The sequence below is a fragment of the Corvus moneduloides genome, chromosome 5, assembly GCF_009650955.1.
Source record: "Corvus moneduloides isolate bCorMon1 chromosome 5, bCorMon1.pri, whole genome shotgun sequence".
Classification (NCBI taxonomy): Eukaryota; Metazoa; Chordata; class Aves; order Passeriformes; family Corvidae; genus Corvus; species Corvus moneduloides.
Window position 1 is genome coordinate 28,583,706 of NC_045480.1, and position 20,230 is coordinate 28,603,935.

General features: G+C 39.6%; 1 protein-coding gene and 1 long non-coding RNA gene across 2 annotated transcripts in view; one reads left to right on the forward strand and one right to left on the reverse strand.

Annotated features, from left to right (window-relative positions):
* TRMT9B (tRNA methyltransferase 9B (putative)) overlaps positions 1-20,230 on the forward strand; it is a 119,099-nt gene that overhangs the window by 78,303 nt on the left and 20,566 nt on the right. Inside the window, exon 3 of the mRNA XM_032108867.1 lies at positions 11,885-12,030. Coding sequence (XP_031964758.1) covers positions 12,005-12,030 — 26 coding nt within the window. The 5' untranslated portion in view covers positions 11,885-12,004. The remainder of the gene's footprint in view (positions 1-11,884; positions 12,031-20,230) is intronic.
* LOC116443944 lies at positions 113-20,195 on the reverse strand. The gene is made up of 4 exons (XR_004240111.1): positions 20,032-20,195; positions 12,344-12,417; positions 9,489-9,581; positions 113-2,208 (listed from the first exon to the last, which is right to left on the reverse strand). It is a non-coding gene; the product is annotated as an uncharacterized LOC116443944 (long non-coding RNA).

Sequence of the window (20,230 nt, forward strand, 5' to 3'; positions counted from 1 at the left end):
TTCTTTAAGCTGTTTGCAAAAAAATTATACTTTACTCTGGGTTCTACTTGATTCTTGTATTTAGGGGTATCACCAGAATTTTAATTTATAAAAAATAAAAATAGAGAAAATATAAGGGTTTCAAGGATTTATTATAATTATTGAGGATCCTTATGTATATAAGCAAAAATAAGTGACTAAGTTCAGTAGAGGAACTGAAGACAATTAATGTGCTGTCAACTGCAGTATATCAAAACTGTTGTTTAGTGGATAATTCTTTTGACAAATTTTTTTTTTTTTTGCCATGGAGCTCTGGGCAGCAGGTCAGAAACAGCAACACTTACTTGTCTAAGCACAAAATGTATTTGTAAATTGTAAATTGTGTTAGGTATTATGACAAAGGAAAAATGCCTGTCAATCACACAAATACACACACGTATTTATCGCACTGTTCTCAGTGCAGCTCTCTCAGGTTTACAGAGGGATAGGTAGGGATACAGGTGCTGTAAGCAGGATTAACTCACAGGAATATCAGACATTAGGCCTTCTGTCTTCTTGTTACTTGGGGGCCTAAGGGAGCCATGTAGGTATAATGAGAGCAAAGACACTAGATAATTTTAATATGCTTAAGTATCTCCATTCCAGAAGAACCTATTTGGTTTTATTATGGATACAGTATGCAATTTAGTTGATAATAGCAGCATTGAGCCTTGAAATTAAGCAGCACAGCTAAGGAAGGGCTGTGTGGCAAAATGTGTTTCATGTCTGTAATTACAGACTTCAAAAACCCTCTCTTCCCTTGAAATCCCTTAAAGATTGCCATCTAAAGGGAAATTTCTATAACTGAGTTGAATATTGCATATTTTCAAAACTCATGCGGGAGAATCACAGTAATGTAAGCAACAGTAACTCTAAGATTGTTGTATTTACAATTATTTTGCAAGAATCACCTTTTCTCCCAGGAAGGCAACAGTGATCATGATGCATTCTCTAGAAAGATATTCAAATGTTTCTCAGTGCATATCACCTGCAGCTCTAGGTCTAATTACACATTTTCACTATCTTCTTGTAATAGCATTTGTGTTTTGTAGAAGGCTGAAGATAATTCATGAAGGAATTTTCTTCCAATCATGTTAACATCCATTCACACAGCTGCTTAAAAGGATTTTAGCAGGAGATGCTATTCACTAGGATGCCTCAAAAAATTGGATTCTGCAAAATGTACCCATATGAAAATCTTTATGCACATGAGCAGCCTCACTTGAACAGTGACTATCATTCAACAGTTACAGAACTAAGTTCATGACTGAAACTTTTTAGTCCTATAAAGTTGATAGTTATTTCTCTGGTGTTGGTAGTTATGACTTCAGGGTGGTTGAAGAGGAGCAGAGCATAAATCTAGGCTTTCAAAGCTTAATTCTACAGCTCCTTAATTCTTTCAAATACAAAAATCAGCAAAGTATTTCCTGATGTGTTTTGATGTTGGAATATCATATTTTCCTCTGGTCATTAGATGTGGCCTTGTGCTCATACTGTAGGACTGCAGGACATTAACCAGGAGTGTAGTGTGACATCTCGGAGAAGCAGTAGGAAGGAATCTGCTGCCTCCTGCCCACTCCTTCAATGAAGGTGTTCTGAAGCCCAATACAGTATTTCATTTCTATTTATGTATTCTCTCACTTTGCCTGGGAAGTTGCTCTTAGATCTGTAGGAGGAAACAGACATTTTGTGACATACACGTCTTCCAGAAAAGCCATGAGAGCCTATTATTTCTGTACAGTGAGTATAGACACAACCAGAAATGGGACCTAAATCCCATAATGTAGCCTGAGGCCAGTTCTTTTTAGGGATGTATATGTCAGAATATGTGGCAATAGGGAGTTGAGATGAAATGCTGTTACAGTTGTCTCTGTTATTGACTGCTGGTTTGGCTTGCAGTGTGTCTGTGCAGGCACTTTAGTTGAGATGACAGTCACAGGAGTACAGCTGTTCTGCTTTGAGGGACAGCTCATCTGAAGTAGACAGATGCTCTGAGCCTGAACTGTGGGCCCAGCTGGATGCTAGCTGGCTTCTTGCTGGTCAAACATCTCAAAGTCAGGCATACTGGGAGGTGCAGCGCAGAGACACAGATGTCTGAATAAGCTCAGTCAGGCTCCAACTTGCAGTATTAGCTGGAGTTCCGGGCTGCCCCTTGTAGACCTCCCAACAGAGCATTCATTAGTGACAAACCTGAAGTTCAAAGAGGGACAAGAACAAAGTTTCCTTGAGGGAAAGGAGACGACAATTTCTTTTTGGGCACTTTGCTTTTTAGCTTAAACAGTGATGTGTTAATGCCTGAACAGTCTTGAGGCAGCACTGTGGCCCCAGTCAGTGTTCTGGGAAATAAAAAGCCATGATGTCCAAGTGACTCTGTGGCATATCTGGGCTTGTGTGTTACTCATGCACATCTGTCCTGAACTCCTGAAGCTACCCAGGCAACTCCCTATGTAGGTAAAAAGTAAAAGATTCTTAAGGGGACAAAAACTCTACAGCAAATGAAGGAAAGGGTTTTCTGGTTATACTGGTTGTGGATGAGGACGGAAGGTAGAGTTTTTTTAGTAACTAAAATATTTTAGAACAAATGTGTTTGTTCTTTTTAAGCACAATATATTGTCTGAGAAAGCCAGGTTGGCTTCTGTGTAGAAGTTACGTGGGAGACCTTTTCTCCTCATTTACCCACAGATATTTAATGGCATTAGATAGCATTCAGACACAATTGTCACTGATTTGCTTACATATTCTGGAGACTAGAGAAAGTACCAGATGAGCAGTGAGGGTTGTAGTATGTAGTTGTTTCGTATTTGCCTTCCTGCTTAGCTTGAGCACTGCCAAAGTTTCTTTCACGACTTTGAATAAATTGCTAGGGTATGTTATAAAAAACTTTGATATGAACCCATTAATAATCCCCAGGCAATGTCCAGTGAGGGAAACCCCGAGGATTTCTTAAAATTAAAATACTGCACAGAGGATTGGATGACATACTGTAAAAACACTTGGAATCTATCAAGAACTTTATGATACAGACCACCTTATGATACAGACTACTGACATCTTTCTTTTTTTCCTATGAAAAAACATTTCCTATTTTCATGTAATAATTGAATATAATATGTAAATTTGGTCCTTTATTGTATGTTTAGAAGTGGCTGTGTAGTCTCCATCACTAGCAGGACTCCAGTAGTTCCTCATCTGCCAGAAACAGAAACATATAGCTCATACCTGAGGTATGGTTTAGAAACTGAGACATGTTTCCCTGTAAAGTTCATTTTTGCCACGAGTTAGCTACAGCTTCCTCATTATCTCCTGTTTCTATAACCCTTCTTACCACTTTATTCTGTCTCCATTCCAGAGGACTTTTTGAGTATAACCTGTGAGACCCTTTCCTCAGATTCAGAAACAGCTGCTTCACAAATTAGTAATTGTCATAATTCTTACTGAGAAGTTTCTGGGCATCGAAAAAAGGCTCCCACTCATTGTTGACATGCAAACTATAGGATATTGCAATTAAAACCTTCCCCACTGCTTCTCTCCTGTGAAAAATGCTGTGTGTGCAGCAGGTAGGCTATCAAGGAAAATCAGTCATATGAGGAGGTTTGTCTGCTTTAGTTGAGACTGGGCAAAGAAAATTTTGGCTCGAATGGCAGATGATGTGTAACATACGATTTCTTCTTTTGTTTAAGGAAAAATAAATCCTAGTAACCCATCAGTTCCAGACTAGTCTCAGAAAAAGGTCTAAGGACTTTCATGTCTTCTGTAGTGAATTACATATTTATGTTCAAATCTATTGGACATTAAGAAGAAAAAAAATCGAAACCACTTGTCAGAAATGTCAGTTTCTATTCAATAAAGCTTCATCACAGTTGTTACAATTCTATTACTCCCCTGCATGCCAAATCAACAGAAGAGCTTGAAAAAACAATCAAACACACATTCCTAAAAGATTATTCTTGTTTGAATTAGCATCCAAGATTTTTCAAATAGCAAAGCCCACATTAGGATTTTTATAAATTTCTGTTCATGAGGCTCTCTTGTGTTAGATTTAAGTAGGCTACATACAATAGCTTTTTATTTTTGTAAAGTACTGTGAAGTCAGTCAGAGCCAGACGATATAATTAGTATTTCTTATTCCCTGGACAGTCCCAGTAAGGCTGTTACTAACTTTGATAACATCATGGAGAGTGACTCAGATACACTTCCAGATAATTTTCCATTGAAATTGTATGCATAATTTCTATTATTAAAAAAAGGCAGATAATTAATGGCTCTGATTTGATTTAAAATATTTAAGCCTTGTTAACTCTTCCAGATAATTTTACAGAAATAATAAAATGAAAATGAAATGTAAAACTCTTAATTGCTGGATATCAATTATAAAATGATTAATTTTTCATTAGGATGCTAATGTGAGCTTTAAGAAGCAGCTTAGGTAGGGGGCAAGATAGAAAATTTGACCAATACTCTGGCAGAGAACAGTGTGGAGACAGAAGGCTATATGACTTAGTAAAGGGACTTTGGCTAGGAATGCAGATGGGTTTATTCCTTAAGACAGATACGGTGCTTGTCATTGAAAGCTCTGCTCTTTTAGACATTTATCTGTCTCATGGCACTAACAGTTTGGCATCTGCCAAAGCTCATCCATATGGTGAGATTTAACCACATAAGGATGGCATTCATGGAAGATAGCACATGGCTCTTGTCCTCAGCTGGCTTCTGGAAAATGTGAAAAATGGCATTTGTGGTTTTAGGAAAAAATAATTCTACCTTTTTCTAGGAGTTAGATTTCCAAATCTGAAGTATTTGGCTCTTTGTCTACAGAGAATTTTCTGGAAAAGTCTAATGCTATTATTTCAGAAATTTAGCCTTATATTCAGGCATTCAATAAAGCTGTCTTTCAATGCTCTTGTCTGACACAGAGAGCTTGTGCTCAGAGTCTCCCTGAGGTTCAGTGCAAAGTTTCCTAGAATAGAATTTAAGTGAGCTAGGTCAAATGCTGAATGTGGGCTAACTAAGAGTGTGGATCTCCTTGGTAATTAAACTATAACCTCTTTACTGCAATTCAGCTCAGGGTGGTGAACAAAAAGGTTAGATACGGGTGTCAGAGCTGTTAGGGACTTAAAACATGTCAACAGGCAGACAAGGCTAAAAGAAAAGACTCGGATCCCATGAGTAATCACCATGCCTGAAAATGCAACCTTACACATTTGTGGTAGAAAGCAAGGGTTGAAAAAAGTAGCCTGAGGCTGTAGAACAAAAGGTTGTCTCTAAGAAGGCACCAAAGGGATGGGAAGCTATAAGACAACTATTGTCTCAGATGTTAAAAATAGGGATTTTTATTTGCAGCTACAACAGAGCTTGCTTCTCTGTTCAAAAATTTTACTGAAAACTCACTAGAAGATGAGAAAACTCACATTCTTTTGTTTCTTTCTTTCTGTCACTGATGCTTCATGCTTAGTGAATGTCTACAGTGAAATTACTCATGTATCTGTAGATTGCTGTGTAAGGGGACATCTTTCTGACTAAACTGCTTTGAACACTAATGACCAAAGAATGTGGTATTTCAACATGCTTCTGTTCTTTTCTTTTATAGAACCACAGAATCACTAAGGTTGGAAAGGACCTCCATGGTTGGGTCCAACCATTAACCCAGCACTACTATGTTTACCATTAAACCATATGCCCAAGTGCCACATCCTCACATCTTTTGGACATTTCCAGGGGTGGTGATTCCACCACTTCCCTGGGCAGCCTGTTTTAATGCTTGACCACTCCTTCAGTGAGGAAATTTTTCCTAATATGCAATCTAAACCTATGCTGGAGCAACTTGAGGCCTTGTCTTTTCACTTGTTACCTGGGACAAGAGACCAACCCTGACCTTCCTACAATCTCCTTTCAGGTGGTTGTAGAGGGTGATAAGGTTCCCCCGAGCCTCCTTTTCTCCAGGCTAAACACTCCCAGCTCTCTCAGCTGCTCCCCATAAGACCTGTGCTCCAGACCCTTCACCAGCTCTGTTGCCCTTCTCTGGACTCGCTCCAGCACCTCAATGTCTTTATTGCAGTGAGGGGCCCAGAGCTGAACACAGCACTCGAGGTATGGCCTCACCAGTGCAAAGTACAGGGGGACAATCACTGCTCTGGTCCTGCTGGCCACACCATTGCTGATACAGGCCAGGATGCCACTGGCTTTCTTGGCCACCTGGGCACAGCTGGCTCATGTTCAGCTGCTGTTGACCAGCACCCCCAGGTGCTTTTCTGCTGTGTAGCTTTCCAACCACTCTTCTCCAAACATGTAGTATTGCATGGGGTTATTGTGACCCAAGTGCTGGACCCGGCACTTTGCCTTTTTGAACCTCATACCACTGGCCATGGCCTGTCAATCCAGCCTGTCCAGATCACTGTGCAGAACCTTCCTGCCCTCCAGCAGATCAACACTCCTGCACAACTTAGTGTCATCTGTGAACTGACTGAGGCTGCACTCGATTCCCAGATCATCAGTAAAGATGTTAAACAGGACTGGCCCAACACCGAGCCCTGTGGAACCCCACTAGGGACTGGCCACCAGATGGATGTAACTCCATTCACCACCACTCTCTGGGCCTGGCCATCCAGACAGTTTTTCACGCAGTGAAGTGTACATCTGTCCAAGCCATGAGCAGCCAGTTTCTCCAGGAGAATGCTGTGGGAGACAGAATCAACAGCTTTGCTGAAGGCCAGATAGACAAACATCCACAGCCCTTCCCTCATCTATTAGGAGGGTCACTGTATCATAGAAGGATATCAGGTTTGTCAAGCAGGACCTAATCCCATGCTGGCTTGGCCTGATCCCCTGGTTGTCCTGTATGTGCCATGCAATAGCACTCAAGATGATCTGTTTCATAGCCTTCCCTGGTACCAAGGTCAGGCTGACAGGCCTGTAGTTCCCTGGCTCCTCCTTCTGAATCATCTTGTAGATGGGTGTCCCATTTACTAAATTCCAGAAAATGGGGCCCTCTCAGTTAGCCAGGACTGCTAGTTAATTGTGGAAAGTGGCTTGATGAGCACTTCCACCAGCTCCCTCAGTACCTTTGGATGGATCTTATCTGTCCCCATGAGCTTGTATGGGTCTAAGTGATGTAACAGGTTGTTGACCAGTTCCCTTTGGATCATGGATTATGGGGACTTCATTGTGCTTCCTCTCCGTCTCCAGCTTTGGGGGCTGGGTACCCCAAGGACAACTGGTTCTACTGAAGCAGTCACTATGTACATCAGCCATTTTCTTATCTTTCGTCACTGTGTTTCCCTCTGCATCCAGTAAAGGCTGGAGAGTCTCCTTAGCCCTCCTTGTGTTGCTGATTCATAGAAATGTTTTTTGTTGTTTTTTATGGCAGCAGACAAAGTTCTAGCTGAGCTTTTGCCCTTCTATTTTTTTCCCTACATAACATCACAACATCCTTGAAGTCCTTCCAAGTTGCCTGCCCCTTCTTCCAAAAGTGACACAAATGAATATTTCAACAAAAGAATAGACCAAACTTGCCACATCAGCTATAATGGCAGCAAAGTCACTTCGTTAGGTCAAGCAGCAGTATCCTTCTAATAGCCAAGGAAAACAACTTCCTCTACCTAGCCTTTATGGATGTTATATTTTCTTTTTTGAGATGGTCCCTTCTAAGAAGTATATATGTACCACTTCCCCTTCCTTCTTTGCTGGTAAGCCTATGTTTCTTATAGAGCAGAGCCAGCTCTTCAGGATCTATAAAGAGGCATATTTTACAAAGGCATATATTGGCTTATTGAAGGTTCTGAAAGGATTTTTGTTGATCTGAGTGACACATTGGTCAGAGATGGCAAAGAACGCCTTCTTGTGTTGTTGTAAATGATTTATGAACCCTGGGTTTTCATGCCACGTTAAAAATTCATATGAACATTAGATTTAAAATTTAATTATCTGAACTAGCTGAAGCACTTCTTCAGGCTTGTAATTGGGCAGATATATAGCACTATACACAGCAAGGGAGACCTGGGACTTGTGTCCAGATCATCAGATGTATTATGTAGCCTACTCTCATTGACAAAGAGTCTAAATTTGGTACTTGAATAAACAACTTGGTATCTCCCTTTAATCATCCAAATACAGAATATGTCAATAATTTATTTTCAATCTCAGACAACCTGATTTTGCTAAATTTCTTTAGACACATTTGGATAAGTAGCCAGTAACAACTTACTTAACTAGAAAGCACTACTAAATGTGAGTGGTGATAGTGAAATCTGACCCTGCATTTGCTCTTTGCTATCTTTCTGGTTTTGGAAAAATTATAAAACAGTTACCTTTGCACTTAATTGTCTTTCTTACTCAAATCACACAGCTTTGTTGGGCTATATTCCTCTTGACCAGAGTCATCTGAGCACGTTATTGAAGCACACTAAACATGTGCTCCAATTTAATTTGTTCAATTGGCTTTTTAGCAGACAGTACAAGGAACCCCTGGTAGGCAGATCATCCCACCTTTTAAAGAGTGTGACAAACTGCCTGTCTCTCTTTCCCTGCTATCCATATGGGAGTATGGACTGTTAGGTAGATAAGTACACCTGGTCAGACAGGGAGTTTAAGGGGTACCAAGTTAACAGAGATGAGTCCATCAGAGATGTATTTTTTTTTTTTTTTTTTAATTGAGAAATCAGAAAGGGACCTATATGGTCCTATTTTTTCTATAATAGCAAAATATTGGCAAGGAAACTGTTAAGGAAAGATTCTGCTAGTATTCTCTTAAATTTGTAACAAAATAAAATTATTGACTGTGGAAGTAAATGGAGTGATCCAATCATCTTTTAAAACTTTAACCAAGATGGCAAATTAAATATTTTTTTTATATGTGCTTATGGGATTTAATTAGCTAAAAACTTCTCTGAGATTCCTGGAATAAGAAAGCTGATAAACTGAAAAGCTTCAGTGTTGCCAAAAGGAGTAGCTCTTTTAAACATTTGGTTTGAGAATTTGTGTGGGCTGGAGGAAAACTCAGAGTTATACTGTCTTAATTGTACTTAAATTTGAAATCCTAGGGATACAGTCTTCTAATATAGAGGTGTTATAGCTTTGAAGGACCTGAGATAAAGGAAAATTAAACTATTTACAAATAAAGCTTTCTTGCATAAAAGAGAGAAAGCAATAACTGATACGTGTAATGTAAATGTTTATAATTCAAATGTTCTCTGCCAGACTTTGTACAAAATATCAAATATTCAAAGATATTTAAGTTAATTGTTTATCTTGCTGCAGATGGTAAAGAATTGCTCCTTGTGGTAGAGGTGAGAAGGACAATCACAAGTATGCACCTAAGTAGAAAGGAATGCACCCAGTTCTGTAATATAAATTTATAGCTCTTGACTTGATGGTCATTTAAGGCATCTCTTGCTAAGAAGGGGCTGCTTATGTAAGAGGAAGCTGCAGTTAAAAGGAGGTATCAGATATTGCACTTTAGTTCTCAAAGAATATACTGTGGTTGTCACAAGACTGGCAGTTCTTGTCCTCTTGGTTGATGATCTTGTGATTTTTGATGTGGTCTTCTTCTCCATGGAGCCTTGTTATCTCTGAAAGAAAGTGTAACTAGCTATGAGCCTGTGCACTTACATCTCCTTTGAGGAAACAAGGGTAATAAATGAAGGAGCACAACAGTGGCATGTACTGACCAACCTTCCTGGCAGCAAGAATCAGTTTGTTAGATGTAGCTTCCCTTGTGAAGACATTATAAAGGCTACAGTGTTGATTAGAAGGGCCTCACTGTAGGTGAGAATCTTGTCCCTGTCTTTCCTTATCTTTCAATGTCCTAGTGGCAGCCTTGGACTAGGAATGTACAGTCTGCTCTCTGGAGATCAGGGATCTCCTATCAGGATAATGGTCACTAAGAGTGGAGAATGTTACATGAAGAATGTGTCTGCCACTGACCAACATGAGGTTTGTGTTTCAGACCAATAATTTTTCTCTGATTGAGGCAAATTCTTTCAAAACTTGCCATCACTCCTCCTCAGAGTAGACAGATAGCCATTGCTGAAATACCATTTTTTTCTTTAGAGCCCTGAAAATTCTCAGTAGTAAAAGAATAATAAAGATAAACCCGTGGGGCTTGAGGTATAACACAGGAATAGGTTTCCTTTTCCCTGTGTACAGTCACTTCAGAAATACATGCTGCCTGCACTGTGGGACCAGCCAGTCCTTTTTGAGTTAGGCCTATGCAGAGCAGAAAGTAAAGTTTGCATCAACCTTAGAGTGACCCTTTGTTCCTAAGAGCTGTGTGTCCTGAATGCACACCAGCATGAGCTCTGAAAGGGTTTGTTCATATGACCTTTCTCCATCAGAGTACCACCTTCTCACAAGACTCCTGCATAAGGTCACCAATACTCATGGAAAGGTTTCAGAGTCTTGAGGATATGTTTAAAAGGTGTGACACAACCTAGCTTTCTGCCATAATGCACAAGTTGCCTCCTACATCCTGGCGTATTGGGCCCTTTGGGCTGGGTGTCCACTATACTGATCTCCAGACTCACATAAGAGGTTGAAATGTGAGAGCTGAGCTAAACAGATAAGGCAGAATCATGGGACTACTGGTGAATCTATACCCCTCATTCTACTCATATGCTTGAAGAGTGAGTCAGATGCTTAGATGATGAGTACAGGTTGAGAGTCTGTGTAGAATAGAAAAGTACAGTTAAATGAACAAATAAAACACATATACAAAGCAAAAACATTTCATTTGTAACAATACCAAAAAGAAATTAGGGAAAATATCATGACTCTTGGAGAACAGCACTGAAAATTTCTGATAAATGTTTGTTTCTATTATTAAAATATGATCTACATATAGATATAATTTAAGCCAAACTGTGGAGTAATACAAGTAAGACAAGAAATACTAATGCTGCAAAATAGTATTAAACTCCAACAAATTACATGTTTCCAAAAATATTTGAAGTTCATGTCCCAAGGAAAGCAAGTCAGATTTCTAGTTGGGCTGATTGTAAGTATTTATCAAAGCAGCACAAGAATCTCAAGGGGCACTTCACATCAGTAGCAAGTGCAAATTTGGGAACAGAGGCTGGTCTTGTGATTCTTACTATGAATCAACCAAAAAGAACACTTTTTTTTTAAAGTTAAGACTCATAAATCCTAACATCCCTATATTTTGCTGTCTGATCTGCTTTCTGAACTCCAGTCTAAATACGTCTCATATTGACTTAAGGGATATCTAGATATTCACTCAAATTAAGACAGTAGGATTCAGTTCAGTGATTACCTAAGGAATCCTGCCAGGCTTCCACACTTCTGCATAAGAGCACAGGTCTTATACAGTTCCTACATTGTATTTTCTTGTCTTGTGGGGATATTTCAGATGCACAGTCCTCTCTCTGTAGCCATCTAAGCTGAGATAGCTTCATCTGTGAGGAAGTAGTTGTAACTTTGTTATGTAACTAAACATACTTTCAAGCAGATGGCTCAGCAGCATCCATTTGTCTGATTTAGTGGGAATTTTATATGTTGTGCAAGTGCAGACGTGGTTAGCAAGCTCATCCTTTACTGTGGATGCAGAACTAGTGCACAGCTATGTGACAAGTGTGATTGGTAGTGGGTGAACTTGTAGAAGCCAAACAACTTACTGTGTAAGCATATCCAGAGAAGCTAAAGAATTTCCCTGCTCCCTATCCCTCTGAATGCAATAACACTCAGCATCCTGGCCCTTACCAGACATTTTCCTTCAGGTCTTTGTTGCAATTCCCGTCAAAATACAGAGATGCCAACCTAAAGTCAACCTCTGCTCAAGAGCATTTTACACAGCTTTTCTGTTTAAAGATTTTGGGAGTACTGCATTTCAACCACATCTTTTTACTCCTTATGCCAGGTGCTTTTCCTGCCACTGGTCACTCTCTTCAGGCCTAAATGCTCCAGGTGAGATCAATGGAGGAACACGTTCATTTCTCCCTGCTGGCGACAGCAGTATGCTTCCAAAGGAGAAATCCGAATGTTCTTGGAAAGTAAGCTCTATGGGTAAGTCTAAAATGGCTAACCATTTCAAAGTCTGCTAAAGTTCTGTTGTATATTTTGGGTGATCTTACTGGTATTAGGATCCTTCAGAGGCACAAGGAAAGTGAACCTACAGCTTTAGTGAACTAAAGAAGGTGTATTTTCAAGATGAGAAGTGAAATTCAGAAAGACAGTTTGTTATAAAAAGTGAAAAAAAAGCGTTATAAACAATTAAGTGGAAACCTCTGTTAAAGACCCAGCTGGAAGTTACAGGCAACTCCCTTCAAACTGGAAATAGTTCCATAATATAAAACCAGGATAGCAACTCAGTACTTACTGCCCCTGTGAGAGGAGTGAATCCCCCTGCTCCGCATGGGTCTTCTTGGGAAGTAAAGCTGAGGGAGCTATTGCCTGGAACAAAGATGAGAAATTCCAAGTGAGGTAGTGTTCTTTTGTGCCTGAAATTGCAACAGACTGGAATAACAGTTCAGCAGCCTTGTCAGGATTTTCCCCAAGATTTTTCTCCTTTCTGGAGAAGGAAAAGGAAAGTTATTAAAAAGTTTCAGATATGGAAAGAGAGTAAGATTCCCAGGACCTAGTAAATGACTTAATTCCTATCCAGAGCATAGCCTAGGGATGCTTTTGCAACACCTGCACACCTGCAATTCTGTGGCCTGGAGAGGGGGCACAGGGATTTAGGAGAGTAGATTGTGGGTAGTATATGATATACAGTCTTTTCTTCTGCCCCACACAGCCAAATTTGAAGACTTTCTGATCTTTTAATCAGATATCTTTCACGGCATTGGCTGGAGACCCTCTTTTGTGAACAACTTATTATACGAAGTTAGAGCTGGCCTTTAAGAAAGATCTTTGAGGTGTGGTCTCTGGAATGCCACATCATTGTTCTTCAGCACTCACTTCCACTTCCACTTGCATTTCTGAATCTGAGTTTCCTCTTGCTCATAGGAGGGTGCAGAAAGCTAGATTCTGGAATGAGGTGGTCGAGGTAGAAGTTTTTGGTGGGACTATGATAAACATGGATAGAGATTTGCCCATCCTATCCCCCTGTGTGGAGACCCATAACAACAATAGGAGTTCTTCCCAGATCTTAAGAAGCTCCTATTATTGAGTTAATTGTTACGGTTGAGAAAAGGGCACATTTTTTTCTAAGTCTGTTCCTCTGGACTGAGAGGACTCTGCAACTCTTCAACACGTGCTTTGCTTGGATTTGTTTTTAGTAATGTTCTCTTCATTTTTTACAGCATTTTTTTTTCCAGATATCTTTTCATATAACTAAATTAAACTAAAAAAGAAGGGAGAGAAGATCAGTTTGCCATGAAGCATAAGACACTTCACTTTGTTAATTTAACTTAAAAATGGGCAAAGGTAAAGGTCCTGGAATATAATGGATCTATGAGCCATCTCTAAGAACTGGTTCCAAAAAAATTCCTTTCCATCAATCCATTTCTAAATACAAAGGAATAGAAGAAACATTTTCAGTGTTTCACTGGATTGAGTATGCAGGAAGATTACCATGGGAATATGTTTAGAATATACTCTCAGTTTAGAAATACTGAGAACTCAAATTCAGATTCTTTGATGTTAACAGCTTTTCTTGCCATTACAGAATTTTTCTCTGCTTAGGATGGAAATTCACACTATTACACATACGCAACTAAAGTGAGACTTTTCCTAGTTCTGATGCAGTTTAGACAAGTAGGTCTTACTGGAGCACACCATGTATGTTTTCTGCTTCTTGGTGATCAGAAGAATAAATTAGACTAATCTCCCTGCCACCTCCTCTTCCCCCCATGAAATGGGCTGATGGATAAGAAAACAGAGCTCAATGCTTTGGGTCAAAATGAGCACTTTGGGCTATTTGATCCTGAGAGTTATAGGATATGGGTATGCATGGGAAGAATAGGAGCCCTAGGTACTATGGAGAAAAGACAGAGAACTCTACAGCCCCAGAAAAACAGTTTCTGCTGGGAGCTTAGGGTACCAGAGATGTGACATATTCTCAGTAGTTCAGGTAGCTAGTTCAGAGGAGAAAGACAATATTTAAGGTCCTAGTCTAAACTCATCTTCCAGCTGAGGAAAGGAAGATATAAGAAAGATGCACATGGTCTTGCTGTAATGGATCTTGGTCTGCTGTGAATACGAGGAGACTGTGGACACGCCATCTTTCAATACTGCCCATGTGGCCACTGCCAGCATGACACATAGGCACTGCCTGCTAATGGTGTGTGATCCATTCCATGGAGGGACTGATGGGATGCTCACTTACTGTATTTCTTTCTGTCTTGTACGATAGAGACTGGTTTAAGCAACATTTGAAAACGTTTGTTGATGGTTCTGTTTTTACAATGTTTAAGTGTTTCTTGTTCAATACACAAAAAGCACATGAGAACTGAATCACATGTACCCATTTCCAAACTGTGTGTGATCATCTGCACAGTATGAGAAATTGATAGCAGTCATTGCCTCTTTCAAGCTCGGTAATCAGACATCAGAATTGCCAACTGTATATTTTTCAAATTCTAACTAGATTTTTAATGCATGTGGTAAATGTCTGCCCTTTCAGAAACACAATTTCACTTCTCCCAAAATAAGCATTAAGAATACTAATGCAGGTCAAGTAGTTTATTGTTGGTATGAGCAGCACCATAAGTAACCCATAATTTGATTCTTAAATTAGTAACAAGTAGCTGCCATTGTATGATTTAAGATTCTTTAAACAAAAGAGAAGGCAGTAAGGAAATCAAAGAAAAGTTTCCTGAAAAGACAAAAGGAAAGAATGTTACAGCTGAGTTGCTTTTTTTGCTGTTTTTCTCCCATTGTGGTGGGAGAGCAAATGTGGAGGTGAGCCTCACATAAAGGATTGGAAAAGCTCTAAAACCTGTTGAGAACAAAGAAGCCCTGAATCTCGCAAGAACACTTTTGAGCTAAAAGAGCTGAATCTGAATGAAGAGTACTACCTCCAGTTCCCCATGTCTCTGGGGACAGCTGGTCAAAAGCCTGGTAAGACCCTGCTAGCAGAGTGTGCAGAGTCAAATTTGCCACCATACACAAATCGTTTCTCTGAACAATCTGCACCACACTGTTCTAGTCTGTTTTAAGCTGTCCATAAATTGAATATCTAAAGCAGTCTGGGACAGGGGTCAGTGTCTAGAAAGCTAAGTTGATCTCTGGCTTATTCATGGACTTCATTTGTGTTTTTTGACAAGTAATTTGATCTTCTGTGACACAATGATTGTTATTAACTTACTAGAGGAAGCTATGTTTATGATTTCTGAAGAGAAGTAGAAGCATTAGGGGTAGCTTCCTTGACCCAGAAATGGACAAGAATCTCTGTTGTGCAAGTACACTATTTACTTTCTGTTCTCCCTCTTTTACCTTTACTTGTCTCTAAAGCTGAATTTCAGGTCATACTGGAGACAGTCAGTGAATTGAATTTTTATTATATGCTTCAATTGAGATCAAAATGTTAAAACACTGTAGAAAAGTAATCTTTATTTTTAGCCACAGAGAGGAAATGCATATACTTGAAAAGTCTGTCCTTGTGAAATGTCTGCAGCACTTTTGCAGAGGCAAGAAATGCAAGTACTAAGTGCTTTGTCATGAAAAGACACTTCCACTGAATAATAATTAGTCCTTGTAAGGAATAAACCCAACCCTCCTTCTCTGCATGCCAAATAAGGTCTTTGTGACTTCAGGATGCTTGGATGCAGCTCAGGGTCCAACAATATGCCACCCTAACCTCTATAGTATGTGCCTATCAGCAGTCCTGAAACACTTGTATTACTCTGCCTCCAGCATACTTAGGTGCAAAATTATGGGTTTTTTTGTCCTGTTTTGCATTTTTATTTTATTAAAAAATTCTTTGTCCCTTTTCCACCACAAAAAATCCCAATGACTTCTGCTGCTGAAAACTGACATTACAGAACAAGAAAGAGGAAGGTTTGTATCAAAATGAAACCCAACAAGGCAGTTGTATCAGAACAAGATGTTCCCAATCTGACTGATAAAGTCAACAGCCTGTGTTCATCTTTCTTCCAAAATTTTGACTTAAATAAGCTAAAATATGTATGAAGTACAACTTACCAATGTACAGATTTTACCTATCCCTACTGTCACGTGGCAGCATTTTCAGCTGATAAAATTGACATATTAGGTCCATCTATAGGGATTTGGAGTTCTACTTCCTGGAGAATAGTCTGTGGATCTACTTGGGCAAGATAGGATGTAGTAAAAATGACAGTACTGGCACATTAAGGAGTCCTGCATTTTTATGTGAATTTGTATTATTGCATTTCATAATAATTATTTTTCAACTAATTTTTCTGCAATACCACTACAGCTGTATCTCACTTTAGTCTCTGATAGTGACACAAGAAAGAAATTTCCCTCTTTTGTGGCCAGTTCTGCTTGCTTTACCTCTTGCAACAACTGTACTGAAATCACAAAGAAATCACGAAGACTCTTTCTAGAGAGGTGAATGGGAGTTGTCCTGTAAAGCTTGGTTGTACTTAAGTATTAAATAATAGTGCTTAGCACTTGTGCAACTTAATGCTTTATAATCTTCAAAGCACTTTACAACTCTTAACTAGTTAATCCCCACAGCAGCTTTGCATGGTAGGTTATGAAGGCCACACATTAAAAATCTCCCACGATACAAGCTTGACAGCATAGTAAGCCTATGGGAAAAAATACCTGCACAGTTATGTTCCTGAAGTCATGAGTGTTTAATTTTACTGGACTGTAACATGGCTTATGTTCAGTAAATTTGTTCTGCTTTCTTATCCCATTCAAAGTAAATCCATTATACCCTGCAGCATTGCTCAGCACACACTATTATCAAAATTTTGGGGATATTTTTTTATTATTAGAACTCCTGGAAGCAAATAAGAAGCAGAGGATATGATTTTTATTTAAGAATTTATTTCTATTTCCAATGATTGCAAAGACCATGTATGGGAAAGGGTCAGAAAGTCCCTAAAGATTGAAGCACTCAGGAGAGTAACTACCATTTTTAGCAACTTCTGAAAATTTGACTTTTGTGGTATTGAGATTGCCAGGAAAACAAAATATGTTTATACTCAATTTCACTGGGAAGCTTAAGCCTGTAGAGACCCCATTTCATTTGGGAAATAGGATGGTTTTTCTAGCTCAAATTTTCTTTGGATTTTCAGGTTCCAGAAAAAAAAAAAATTAATAGTTACTGCTAAAGAATATTGTATAGTTATTTCTTTAGCCTTTTCAGATCTAAAATTTCCCATGAAGTGGAAATACTGCTTTTAGTTCACTGTAGTACTATCACAAACACCACTGTTTCCATCTTTTGTTAGTTTTGCTGGAAAACTTTTTAAAACAACTTTAAAGTTTGACAGTAACATTATATGTGAAGACCAAATTCACCAACCAAAGGTGTAAGTCATTAGCTCATGACTACCTCTCAAGCATCTGCATGAAAACAAGCCTCTCAAAGGTGTTTGTTCTTTGTAAGACTTACTGTAGAGAGGAAACAACGTCTTTGACTGATGAGGCCTTCTTCCAACAGAAGCAGACATAAAGTAGAGTTTTTGTCACAAATTTAAAAAAAATCATTAGTTTTGCAGAATGTCTACTGAGACACTGCAGCCTCATTTATAAATACAGCATGATCCTTCCCCTCCAAGGCACCCGGCAATTTAATGCCTCCTTTTGCTTTCAAGTACAACTGTCTCTTTGTAAAGCTTGTAATTTGAGAGCAGATCCTTTGTAATAAGGAAGCTCTATGATATCATGAAGACTGACCTCGATTCCTTATTTCTTCACTCCTTCAACCTGGAAACTTTTATTTCCTTGGTTTTCCTTCTCTTTTTTCCCTTGTTTTGTTTTTATTCCTTTTTCTTTTCTTTTTTTTTTTTTCCCCCCCCTCACCTTTGGAGAAAAATCACAAATAACCTTTGAAGGAATAATTAGCAATTGCTGTAGCCCCTATGGTAAAAGCCTTTACCTGACTGACCTCAAAAGGTTATCTAAGGGTAAAGGTTTCAGACAGACCAGGGGAAGAACAATCTCCAGATGAGAGATGGTAAGGGATGAGCATAAAAGAGATGCTAGAAAGTAAAGGAATAAATGAATGGGAACACAAGAGGCAACATAATTAGCCAGTTTTACATGTTTGCCATTGCATAATTTCAGATGTTCCAAATGGAGCCTGGTATTCTGCAGACAAACTCATAATTAAGTACAGGGTTGCAATGCACATGCACAAGAGGTCTGAATTAAAGTTTCATGGGCAGCCTTCTGGCTTTCCCAATGTTTAGTCACTTAATTTAGTGACCTAAATCCTTTTTAATATAGAAAAAATTGATTTTAATAAGGCCTTTTAATTGTTTAGGGAGGAGGGGTTGCTACAGACTGTAATTTATTATGTAATTGTAGATGCATAGTACTTCAGAGGAAAAGGTATTCTATTTTCATTCTGTCTAAATTTGTATGATGAGACCATGATGAGACCTTAATAAATGTGAGGTTTGGTGGTTTTTTTTCCTAAAGTGTATTAAGCTGCATGGCTAACATCTATTTTAAATGCATCAGAAGCAGGAAGTCTGCAGAGAATCTGTAGGACTGATACATAACTGTAGTTTTAAGGAACGTCCAGGAAAGATTAGGTGGTAAGGGAAAAGGCTGTGTGAATTCCCCACAGTAGAGTTTTATGAGTCTACAACAGAATCTTTTTCTAAGAAGGTTGAATTGGAGGCAGTTATTTCAAACTGAAGAGCTTTTAAAATAAGTAAAGAATTATGTCAACAAATAGCATGGACCAGGTGGTATTCACACTTGAGGAATTTTACCTGAAGGAAGAATGAGGCAAATATGGCATCGTCTTCCAAAAAAGGTATCTGAAAGAGTCTGGGAATGGCAGGCCCTAATTTGTCTGTGCCAATTTAGCTGACAATACATTACAGAATTAAATTAGCAGAATGTACATGGAAGTATGGAATAACAGGGACAAGTCAACAGAATGTTTGCAAATGACATTCATGTCTTACAAATTAGTCAGAGCTCTTTGAGGGTGTTAAGATTAGTTATTATCTCGCTGTTGAATTCCTTCATATAGAGACCAAGAGTTTCATCATTACTCCATGACTGTGGTACATTTAATAGAATATTAGGTTTATGTGTTTTCATTACAGTTATTCTCATCTTGTTCTTACAATCTTTCCCCGAATCTTTTAGTTCAAGTGGGATTGTCAAAATAAAGGGAATGCATGTCCTTAAGTAATTTTGGCAGTTTTGAAAATCCCATCAATACACACTCATGTTCCTCATAATCCTGTCTCCAGGTACCTTAAGGGTGATTTGAGCAAAAGACTACTTGTAACAGTAAATAGTTCAATACATTCAGTGCTTTGTGCAATGTTGTCCTCAGTTCCCTGCCTGTCATACTGGCTGGTATTGTTTCATTGCATTCTTCTTTACCTGTAATCTCTTACACATAATTTGTAAGTTCTTGGGACAGGACTATCTCTTTAGCTCATGTTTATAGTGCTAATTGAATCGGGGTCCTGGTGCGTGGCTGGGGTTTTCTGTACTTGCCTAATAAACACCTGTAGGTATAAAAAAGTATAGAAACAATCTGCCATTTTTAGACTGCTTTAACAGAAATCAGTGCGGGAGTAGGGGAAGAAAAAAATATTCACTCTCAAGCGTCACAGGATAGGAAGACTAGCAGACAGGACCTAGTCACAAAGGTTAGCTTTGGGCTTAACCTTTAAATGAGCAAGGGCTAATCTTCCTTGGCCGCTTTTGCCATCGGCAGACAGCACGGCTCCCATCAACCTCGGCTCAGAGGAGCTCGGGGACCCTGCTACTCCCCCCCGCCCCCAACCCCCCACTTCCTTGACGGAGCATCCCACCGCCACCATCATCTCCATCAGCACCACCCTCCTCGCAGAAGACACCCAAGGGACGAGACAAGACCGCAAGGAGAAGAGTTAACAGGGAAGTGATAACCCGGCCCTTTTTTTGCCATACCCCGCCTCCTCCTGCTTGCGGGGAAGTGGGGGATCGGGACGCGCCGACCGGGGGTGGCCCCGGCGGAGAGGTGCGGGGAGGGCTCCTCTCCGCGCCGCTCCGCCGGGGGCCCCGCGGCCCGGCCGGTACGGTACGGCCCGGCCCGGTACGGTACGGTACGGCCCGGCCCGGCCCGGCCCGGCCCGGCACGGCACGGCAC